At 45.0% G+C, this 11,501-nt stretch overlaps 1 protein-coding gene across 1 annotated transcript in view; it reads left to right on the forward strand.

Annotated features, from left to right (window-relative positions):
• MFSD2A (MFSD2 lysolipid transporter A, lysophospholipid) overlaps window positions 1-11,501 on the forward strand; it is a 34,217-nt gene that overhangs the window by 20,422 nt on the left and 2,294 nt on the right. Inside the window, exons 8-13 of the mRNA XM_081923203.1 lie at window positions 36-157; window positions 3,041-3,124; window positions 7,807-7,890; window positions 9,439-9,551; window positions 10,127-10,270; window positions 11,034-11,210. Coding sequence (XP_081779329.1) covers window positions 36-157; window positions 3,041-3,124; window positions 7,807-7,890; window positions 9,439-9,551; window positions 10,127-10,270; window positions 11,034-11,210 — 724 coding nt within the window. The remainder of the gene's footprint in view (window positions 1-35; window positions 158-3,040; window positions 3,125-7,806; window positions 7,891-9,438; window positions 9,552-10,126; window positions 10,271-11,033; window positions 11,211-11,501) is intronic.

An 11,501-nucleotide genomic window follows, 5' to 3' on the forward strand; every position in this document is an offset into this window, starting at 1 on the left:
AACTTGACCTAGTGCTTCTGTTTTGCTCCCCGCAGAGTCTTCCGATCTCCAGCCAGAAGAGCCAGTTTCCTTCTTCCAAAGCTTAAAACTAGTGATGAACTATGGCCCCTACGTCAAGCTGATCGCTGGCTTACTCTTTACCTCTCTGGCCTTTATGGTAAGGAAACCATCTTTTACACACACACACACCCCTCCCAGTGATAAATGCACCGTTACTACCCAGCTTCAGAGGTGGGGTCCTTTCTCTCCCCCAACTGAGGTGAGGTCTGCCTGTTTGAGGCCTCCCCACCCCACCTTGGTGACCTTCTCTCCCTGAGAAGAACAGAAGTTCCCAGGGGAGCACAGAATTTCCATTTCCCCGAGTGCTTAGAACGTTGTTGTTTCCTTCGTGGGGAAATCCTAATCCCGAAATCCACCACAACACCTAGCCAGGTGGCACTTGGGATTTGCATCGGTGAGCCCTGTGTGGAAGTTGCTTGTTCCTATGTCGTGGGCTGCCTTGACCACCTCTATTTAAGATGATGATTTTATATGATATCTCCAGGCAGCCGGCTGGCTGGCTGAATTAATTAATTAATGTTCTGCCCTTCATCCAAAGATCACAGGGTGGTTTATTTCATTGCAGCCTTCAGACTTACTGTTTTTCCTCCCTTGCCATGTGGATTATTTCCAGGTTGGCAAAATAAAATGCAAGTCTTACAGTATTTGTCAACTTTGTTGGGACCCTATGTTGAGACTGGTAGTCAGACATATAGCTGGATTGCCTAGTATAGGTCATAACACGGAGAGTCGTGTACTGTTTTAGACAGAATAGATTGGTTCAGGAGTATTCTTGTTAAAAAGGGAATAAGTTATAATAACCATAATCTGCCAGAAGGGTTTTTACGACAACTGTTGTTGGAACTCTTTCCAAAAATGGAGACAAAACACGCACAAAATCTGAGTTAAGAGTGCAACCTGGTGCATTTAGTTCAGTAATACCCTGGTTGCCTTTTGGAAACCTGAGTTGGTAATAGGAATGCCACAAATTGTTAAACTTCATCAGAGACCCACAGAGAAGCGTGTTGTGTGTCCTAGTGTGTCTCCTGTTTCCTTGAAAGCAAGTGTGGTGTTAGAAGCCAGATTGCAAAAGAAGAATAACATTTTAGTTCCCATTGAGTTGATGGCACTTTTCTGACTAGATTTGGGGAAGGGCCACTCAGCTCTGTTTCTATCAGTAATACAAGATAGCGTCCTAAACTGAGCAAATGACAAGGTAAATTAGTTTGAAACAGGCAACTATATGGCAGAACCCAGGGCAAGATGTCTGCTAGCTAGAATGTTAATACATACTAATGCCTCATATTAAGGACTAAGGTTTAACAAAAAGAGTGCTATGAAATGGGCTGCCCTCAAAAGGAGGAGCAGAAGAAAAGAGCTGGGCTTAATGAATGAACTCAGACCTAGATCTATTTCTGGATTATAGACACATTTGTATAGAAGCAATCACCGGACAAAGCTGAAGAACTTTACCAGAGGCTGTCTATGGGTCCTTAATACCAGATTCTTGCTAAAGAGGCAAACTTCTTAACCTTTTCTGGAATCTGCCCTAGTAGCAACAAGCTGCAACAGCAGCAATGCTGAACTTGCTCCTTGGCTGAATACTTCTCATTTAGCTGCTTTTTTTTTTTACTTCCAGCTCAATTGTGAATAGTGACTTTTCTTCTCTGGCCTTGGGGAATCTGCTGAATTCTTCCACTTTTGTTAGCCTTCCTTCCCCTTCACTGTGGCAGTCATCCAGTAGCCTTCTCGTCTTTTTCTCTCCCTCCTCCACACACACACACACACACACACACACACACACACACTGCTCCAGGTTCCAATACAGAAGTTTATTTTTATATGCCTCTGTTTCTGGAGTTACCGTATTGGTCCGAATATAGGCTGCACTCCCCTGCTCCCCCCGCCCGCCCCCACCAAAATATCTGGTTTGTATAAACCTCAGTGTATATGCACACTCTTAGAGGAGCTGTGATTTAAGGTATCTTTGGGGCAGTGTTAGAAATTCAGATGTATAATCCTAATTGCCAAATACCACCTTTAAACCTAGGTTACGGTCACCACAATAGAATGTCTAGTAGAGACACACACACACACACACGATGAAGGTTGTTCTTGTTCTTTCATTTCTATACAGCTTTATATTTTAAAGAACAAAACTCAATGTGGTTTACAACACATTTTAAAAAATAAAACAAAACAATCCAGGATAAAACTAATGCATACTTCAAGGAAAATATTTCAGATCCTTCTCTAAGTGACATTTTGCTTTTCCTAGTTGCTGACCTGGCATCCAGAGATCTCTGTGTGGCCACAATTGAGCCCATGCCAGTTGCAAAATGCACCTGGCGCCTGGCTAATTTATAACACTGTTTAGGGACAGCCTATAATTGGGGATAAGTGCACGTAACATTGCAGCTGAACCTCCACCCCTTATGGGATGTTGGCAAGTCAGTGAAATACAGTGGTACCTCGGGTTACAGACGCTTCAGATTACCGGCTCCTCTAACCCAGAAATAGTACCTCGGGTTAAGAACTTTGCTTCAGGATGTGAACAGATATTGTGCAGCAGCAGCACAGCAGCAGCGGGAGGCCCCATTAGCTAAAGTGGTGCTTCAGGTTAAGAACAGTCTCAGGTTAAGAACGGACCTCCAGAACGAATTAAGTTCTTAACCCGAGGTACCACTGTATAGTGGTTAGAGGGTTAGACTAAGACTGGGGAGACCCAGGTTCACATCCCTGCTTGGCCTTGAAGCTCACTGGACAGCCTTTGACAGTCTCTCTCTCTCTCTTTAGCCTACCTCACTGGGTAGTTGTGAGAATAGATTGTACAGTATAAGGTGGAAAGAGCTAGATATGCTGCTATGAGTTCCATAGAGGAAAGTCAGGATAAAGAAGTTACTTCAGGCAGAAATCAAGAACCTCTCTTCCTTTCTAATGAGATTTAATGAGAGTTCCCAGGATCTCTTCCCTTAATGCCATCTGTTCTACTACTTTTCAGCTGCTGGAAGGCAACTTTGCTTTGTTCTGTACGTACACCTTGGGCTTACGCAATGAGTTCCAGAACATTCTCCTGGCCATCATGGTATGTATATGGCAGTCAGCATGACTACTACTCACATTTCTCTTGCTCTTTATCTGTTGCAAAAGGGAGCTCTTTTTTGGTGGGAGGGAGGAAGACCTCTGTTTTGGGAGATCCATTTCATCTTGACCTCTGCCCTCATTTTGTTCAGGTTAATGTGGAACAGTTGCTTTTTTACAAACTTAAAACACACTGGCCAACAGCTACAAAGGCAGTGAATTCCACACTAAAAAAAAAATCTATTTTACACATGTGCAGAATGAACATTGTGTGACATCCTATGTGTGAGTGTGCCAGGTTATTTTGTAAACACTCACGCACACCAGTCTGTGTTGGGCAAAGCTGTAGCTTTCCAAGCTGACGAGAACTAATGGTAGAAGGAGTCTAAAATCTTATTGAGGGCTGTAGGTTCCCCATTATTCTACTTAGCTAATACTCACTTTGAATATTGGAAGGTAAAGGATCCTGTCTTTTGAAAAGGCTGCTCTCCTCCTGAGCAGAAATAACTGGACAGTTGTACCCTATGACTATCCAGCTCTGTGTCTGTTTAAGGCATTTTGGGGAAATGTTGAAGAACTTGGATTTGGTTTGCCCAGAAGCAACTGAACACCAAACTACCGCTGAACTGCAAGCCAATAGTAATTGAGGCGCATCCGGCAGTAAACCGGTCTTGAGCTGCCAGGGTGCAAAGAGTCCAAGGAGTACATGGAAGTTGGAAAACTGAGCCACGCACTCCTTGGAGAGCCACCATAGGAGCATTTAAGCTGCCTGACAATTGTGCAGGAGTTGGAGGAAGCTAAAGGATGGGCAACCTTAGGGAAGGGAAGGGAAGGGCAGTCACTTTACATGGTTCCTGGAACAGTGTGTTCTTTGTTAGGCATTTGAAGGAGGCCATGAAAAGGGACGGAGAATAAAAGCCATGTGAGCCTTTTGTCCCAACCCGGCCATTTTTTCTACCCTTAATCATGAGAAAAAAGGAGCCTTGAGTGTTTATCGGAGAGAGGCACTGAATGAAAGGAATGGAGCCGATTTGTCTGGGAAAGCCTTTCCAGGCTGATGGATGTGAGGAGGAGGGGTGGGGGTGGGGAGCAGGCAGTGGGGGGCATTGTGTTGTGCCAGGCTAGAAAGTAAGTGAAGTGAGGGGAGAGGGAAGAACCCCCTTCCTCTCTAACGTCTTTAGGAAACACAGGGACTTGAAAGTATTTCAGGCAGTAATAGCACGGTGGGCGAAGAGGCCCTGTTCTGCTTCTCCAAGCTCACAAAGGAGTCAAACTGTGGCCTGATGCAGACACCGTAGCGTAGTAAAGCCCCACCAATAACTTGCTGTCTTCCTTTTCCTTCTCCTGTGTGTCACATTTCCAAAAAGGTTTGATTGCACTGGTTGCAGACAACTGTTTTGCCACATGCTTTCATCTGATGGTGTGGTAAAAAGAATAATTCCTTTGCAACCTGGCAGTGTGGTACTGACTACCATGCAATGGTGCTGCATTTAGCTCGGGGGGGGAGGGGCGTCTCTGTCAGCTTTCTCTGTGAAGCAGCTTCAGGGTAGGCCAAATCCTGAGTGCAGTCTGGCTTTCCGTTTACCTCCTCCCCACCGCCCCGCCAATGGTCTCTGTTTTCTCATGGCTACAGAAAAACTAAAAACTTTGGGCAGGTAAAATGCTGACTTTTTGGATCTGGTACCAGATCCAGTGATTAACTCATAAGCCATCCTAGAAATGCAAAACACACAAAAGGAAATGGTGTCCTTTGAAGGTGCCATTGTTTCCCATATAAAGTACTTCTGCACATTAATGGTGTGTTTGTAGAGGAGGTGCCGTGCCTTGGACTATACCACCTCAAACAGGAGGACAGGAGATGATAGATCTAGATAGATAGATGATATAGATATAGATATTCACCACATTGCTTAAAAAAATAAGGAAGTTTCTTTTCTTTTAAAATGACACGTTCAGGAACATGCATTACTGAGGCCTCATCCATATTATATATTTAAGACAGTATTGCACAACATTAACCAGTCATGGATTTCCCCAAAGAATCTTATAGGTGCAGAGAGTTGTTAAGCTCTGGGAGGGGAATGAGTCTCTTATTCCTCCCACAGAGTTCCCAGAGTGGTTTAACAAGCAATTCCTCTTCCCAGGGAACTTTGGGAATTGCAGCTCTGTGAGGGGAATAAGTCTCTTAACAATTCTCAGCACCTATGAGAAACTAGTCCTCAGGATTCTGGGGGTGGGGTGGGGGGGTGTAACCATGACTATTTAAAGTGGTGTGATACGCACATTCTGCAGAACAGTTCCTAAAGGAAATTGCTGGTTTTGAAGTTAAGCAGGGGCAGCATATGTAGCACACCCACCTGGAGCCGAACAGGATGAATTGGATGTTTTGGAGAGGTTGGAGATGAATGTTAGAGGAGTGGGAAAAACCTGATCCATTTGCATTCAAGGAGCCATTACAAACCCTGCATGGAATGCTGAGTGTGTGTCTGGGCCGTTGTGGGGGAATAAAATGAACAGGGCTCTGGACTATTTGGAGAAGAGCTCTGAATATTTTGGAGTGGAGGGAGGCGCTGGTAAGAAAGGGCCTTGATGTATCTGAATACCAGGTGGTGACTCTCAGTGCCGTGTGTGTGTGTGTGTGTGTGTGTGTGTGTGTGTGTGAGAGAGAGAGAGAGAGAGAGAGAGACAGACAGACAGACAGACAGACAGACAGACAGACAGACATGTGGCCTCTATAAGGCAGTCCTGAAAGTATGGTGTTTGTTTTTATGTTTTCAAAAAGCTTCTGCTTAATCGGTGTGTGGTCTCCTGCAGTTTTACTGTGTTAATTTGACTTGGCTAGCATATTCATTCCTATTCTTTCCTCCCCACCCAAACCATGTGGCCTGGGCATTTGCAGCAAATTCATAGTCTGCTTATCTAGTGAGAGTTTAGGCCACCCACCCTTTCCCACCCTTTTTTAAGGACCTCGTGGCCATGTCGAAATTGAGGAAGAAAGTAAAAATTAGTCTTATTTTAGAGCCGTGCAAGTTCAGGAAATAGTGTGTGTTCCTAAACCTGGGAGGGGGTGTTCATGGGCTCCAGCCCAATGACCTGCAGCACTTCCCCATGCTCTCCCCCCCCCCATATGCCCCTTGCCCAGCGAGATCACACACAGCTGTCTTACAGAACAGCCTTTGCCAGCGTAGTGCCTTCCAGATGTTTTGGAGCACAAATGCCATAGAATGAGAGGAGTTGTAATCCAAGGCATCTGAAGGGTGCCAGGCTGGCAAAGGCTGTTCCGTAATCACTCCACCAAACCCGCCTTTTTCCATTAAGCCTTTGGCTTTAACTCTTTAATCCTTTTGACTATAACCAAACCCAAGTGCTGTCCTGGCAAAGGGAGGAGGACATGGACCTGTGTCACTTTTTTTGCTTATGGAACTCTGTATAAAGTTCAGTGTCCACAGCTGGAGCTGTATTATATAATAATAATTTGCAGCGCCATCTCCCTGTGGTGTTTTGAGACAGTGCTGCTGAGAGGGGATGAGAGAGGATGGATGAGGGGCTGTGCTTGTCCTCAGTAGGATATTCAAGCTTCCCTTAGTTGTAGCCACATGCTTAGCTTTGCTGGATGCCGCCGCCGGCTGTGACCTCAGCCCCTCATTGCGTGTCCCTTAGAGAGGGGTGTGGAGCATGTTCTGTCATGGCCAGCTCTCTTGGCCAGACTCCATCCAGTTCACGCCCCCTTTGCAGAATCAAAACTTACGTCAATCCCTGTTGAGTAACAGTCCGGAGGACCATGCCACCCTTCATTTCTCCTCTCCTCTTTCCCCTTTCTGACTGCATAGGAACGTAGGGGCGTGTTCTTGACATGCCACCAACAATTCCTGTCCTGTCCTAAGAAGAGGCAAGGGCAGAGACGCTGCCCTGAGAGGAACTTTCATGAGGAAAAGGAACTTGACACTGGCTGAGTTCTTGTGGGGAAACTCAGTGCTTTATAAGCCTTGCGGAATTATGGCATTATTGCTATAGAACGCAGAAATAAAGAAAATCACCAAACAAAGTGGCCCCCTGTGCGCTAGATTTGATTATCTAAATTCTGTAACTCGGTATTTGAACGAATTGTATTATAAATTGGTATTGTTAAAATGAGGCTATTATTGGACTTCAATTGAAAACTAATAAACAGTTATTATAAAAAAGGAAGGGAGTTTCAGGCGTAAGGGGGCAGTGAAGGAGACTGGTTATGATGGTTTGAGAACAGGAGACTATGGTGGGACAGCTGAGGATAGAATTGGCATTTGTGCTGGCTATTAAAGAAGCCAAGGAGCTGGTGCAGCCATTTGTAAATGGGTATCATGTAACCTGAGCATGTTTTTTGCCCTGCCATTATGTGACTGCAGGCATTCCTAAAAAAAATATCTCCCATGATAATAACCTGCCCTGGGGTCATTAGCTATGGTTGCTGTCAGAACATTTCCCCTTCTTTCTGTGCATGCTTATGTGGATTCCATACGCATGATTATGTTTGGAATCGGGGGTTTAAGTCCAGGTTAATCAATGCCACATCCAAGTGTGTGATCTTGCATACATAGTGCCTGAGGCTCCCGCAGAGCTCCCTTGGAGAGGCTGTTGCAAAGACTGACTCTGGCTGACTCGAGTAACAACTCTTCCTCCCGTCCCCTTCTTGTTGCTCTCTTGCAGCTCTCTGCCACTCTTACCATCCCCTTTTGGCAGTGGTTCCTCACTCGCTTTGGGAAGAAAACGGCCGTCTACATTGGAATCTCGGTGAGTGAAAAATCTCCAAGGGGAAGCACAAAGCCAACTTGAGGTTTTGTGCCTGTTGCCAAGCCATGCAGGGAAATGTAGCGCTCAGAGCAAGTCTTTCCACTTGGTGCTGCTAAGCCTACAACAGCGAGGAAACCACGCGGCCCAAGTGGTCTGCCAAGCAGCTTCTCAATGAGCTGGTCTAGATCTCGATAAAACTATTAAGTGAAAGAACTGAACATGCCATGGAATTATGGGTAAACACTATGGGCCTCTTCAAAGGATTTCTCTGGAGGGCTGTTGGTGGTGCAGTGTTAGCTCTGTGTGTTTTCCTCTCTGAGATGGCTGCTCTGCAGCAGATCTAAGGCCTACAGTGGTGCCCCGCAAGACGAACGCCTCGCAAGACGAAAAACCCGCTAGACGAAAGGGTTTTCCGTTTTGGAGGCGCTTTGTAAAACGAATTCCCCTATGGGGTTGCTTCGCAAGACGAAAAAAATCTTGCATCCCCCCGCAGGGTTTTTTCGCTTTTTTTCGCCCTTTTCTTAAGCCGCTAAGCCGCTTATCAGCTGTTCCGCTGATAAGCCACTTAACAGCTGATCGCTGGAAGCCGCTTGACAGCTGTAGCGCTAATCCGCTAAGCTGTCAATGGGCTTGCTTCGCAAGACGAAAAAACCGCTATACGAAGAGCCTCACGGAACGGATTAATTTCGTCTTGCGAGGCACCACTGTATTGACAGTACAGGACTTGGGGCCTCATGTGGCCCCTTTACTTTTCCCCAGAACAAGGCTGTGGAAAGGCCTTGTCATGGAGGAACAGTCCTCATGTGCTTGAGGCCTACTGACATCATAGTGTTGGGCTGTACCTGCTACTTTCTTCCTGTAAGTTACTAAGTCTATTCACAGGGCTGGGCTACATTGCAATTGGCCTACAAATCAAGAAATGCAGTCTTCTCACATCTTTTGTGGTGATTATGTTCTGGGGATGGCGTGGATACCCACAAATGCTTATAGACATACCACCTCCTTGGAACCCCAGTCTTGCTTTCCTGAACCAGCACACCAATGTGAGTCTTAAAAACGAGCAGAGAGCTGTTAAGTGCTCTGCTTTGCTTACCAGATGCTAGGAGGCTTTCCGAGATCTTGCGAGACCCTCCCAGAGCCCGAGAATGAGCTTCCCAGAGCCTGGTAAACAAGGCAGAGAGCTTAAAAGCTCTTTCTGCACCAGGAGAACTCTGTGCAAAAATAACTTTTAAGCTCACCAGTTTTTGCACATTTAATTTGTTCAATTTTAACCAGTTGGCCATCAACCGTGTAAAGCTGAAATTGCATAAATTAAACACATGTAAGTTGTGAGGTGGCTGTATCAATATTAGCCCACCTTGTTCCTTAATATATATATTGCAGGTATTGCAGGTATATAAATGAATATTTGTATATTGTTTTCAAGGTGCAAACAAAGCCTAAACTATCAAGTTTTTTAAAAAAAAAAATCTTTATCCACTGTGTCTTGAGCCAGTGAAAACCTTCAAATGATTATCTTTTTGACCATTTCCTCTCTTGATTCCACAGTCTGCAACTCCTTTCCTCCTCTTGATCATAATCATGGAAAGTAACCTTATTATCACCTATATAGTGGCTGTTGCAGCTGGAATCAGTGTCGCTGCTGCTTTTCTTTTACCCTGGTAAGTGTGTGTGTGTGTGTGTGTGTGTGTGTGTGTGTGTGTATTTAGTAAACATAGTACTGTGTTTTCAGTGCTGAAAGCAAACTATGCTTCTACACACACACCCCAATAACTCCTATGTTATGTTGAAACTCCCAACTCTATGTTGAAGTGCGGGTGGCAAATAATGGGGCAGCTCCAAAACATGTTTTTCTGGGTTATCATTGACTGAAAAAGTGTGATTTGTAATTTAGGGATGCCATATTTCAGAGAGTGAAAATCCAGTGACAAATGTTGTTGAGCTTTTTGCAAAATCTCAAAACAAATTAATTTTCTTGACCTATTTTTTTAGGAAATTTGCCCAAAACAAGTCCACTTCCAACATGGGTTGCCTTATGTCCAGGTTTTCCCAGACATTTTAGCAATTTTCAGAAATTCCCCCCAGAAATTCCCTATTTTTGGCAACCAAACTCGGATGTATGGCAGCCCTATGTAATTGGACATCTTACTTCTTTGTTGTAACCTCCAGTTTGGAAGCTGAGGACAATTGGGGAGAATGAAATGGTACTGACTGGCTTGCTTCTCTCTCCATTTAGGTCCATGTTGCCAGATGTCATTGATGACTTCAACCTGCAGCACCCAGATTCCACTGGCCACGAAGCGATTTTCTTCTCCTTCTACGTCTTCTTCATCAAGTTTGCATCTGGCGTGTCTCTGGGGATCTCCACACTCAGTTTAGAGTAAGTCTTTGTCTGCCTACCTGCCTCTCTTTCTCCCCTCCCCTTTTTTTAGATTTGGTGGTGTATATAGGAGAACACCATCATTTGAAGCATTATTATTTTTACCCTGCTCTTCAGCCGAAAATGCTTCCAGAGTGGCTTTGTTTGAATAAAAGCAAAGCCAATCCCTGCTCTTACAATCTAAAAAGATATGATGCAAGACGAAATGGGTGGGAAGAAGAAGAAGATTATAATATACCAACACAATTTCTTTAAAATTGCATGGTAGTTTTCATCATGTTGGCTGGAATGGGGACATTTTAGGGAGAGGAGGATCCTGATGGATCTACTGGAGAGCTAGTGAGATCCAGTGACTAGAATGCATCACCTGGGAGCCCTGGAATACCTGGGCTTGAAGCTCTGTGTCACCATTAATTTCACATACCTGTGTGCTGAATTAGGCAGTTTGTTCTGTCTTAGTTGCAGTTTGCCTTCTCTAAAACAGAGATTTAACTCACTAGATTGTTCAAAGAAGTTACAGGGGCTGTAGCAGGAGTGTATGTTAAAAATAATGTTAAAATTCTGTGCCCAGGCAGCCCAAGAAAAGAGTTATGAAACCTGTTTTGTGTGTCGGTTTGTTTATTGCAATTTGGGCCAATTTGCATAATTTATTATTTTGTTTAATTTATTCTGGTTTTGTTAACCTGGCGGTGTGGTAAGGAGCGACACAGGGCTGCTGGACACTTTACTCAGCCATCATAACGGTTCTTTTTTTGGTGTGTAGCTTTGCTGGTTACAAGACCCGGGGGTGCTCCCAGCCAGAGGAGGTGAACTTGACCTTGAAGATACTGGTGTCTGCTGCTCCTGTGGCTTTGATCATCCTTGGCCTGCTCCTTTTCAAGCTGTACCCCATTGATGAGGAGAGGCGACGGAAAAACAAGAAAGCCCTGCAGGATTTAAGGTGAGACCCTAGATGGCCACTTGGGGCAGGGCAGGGGGGGAGTGCATCTATAACTTGGCAGAGATGAGCAACTATCAGACTGGGACTTTTCTCATGGGATGGGCTATCACCCACTAGCCAGTAGTTGCAGGAGAACATTCCCTTGCAGAGATGCTGTTGGCTCAGGAGCGATTGCCACAGATGCTATGCCTCCTTGATCCCTTCTGAGCAAAAATGCTCACTGTAGTCTCATAGGCTGAGCATGGGAGGGGCTCCGGAGAAGGATGGCTTGCAAAGGATCTGGAATCCCGT

Source organism: Podarcis melisellensis (genome assembly GCF_964234715.1).
Source record: "Podarcis melisellensis genome assembly, chromosome: 8".
In the NCBI taxonomy this organism is placed as follows: Eukaryota; Metazoa; Chordata; class Lepidosauria; order Squamata; family Lacertidae; genus Podarcis; species Podarcis melisellensis.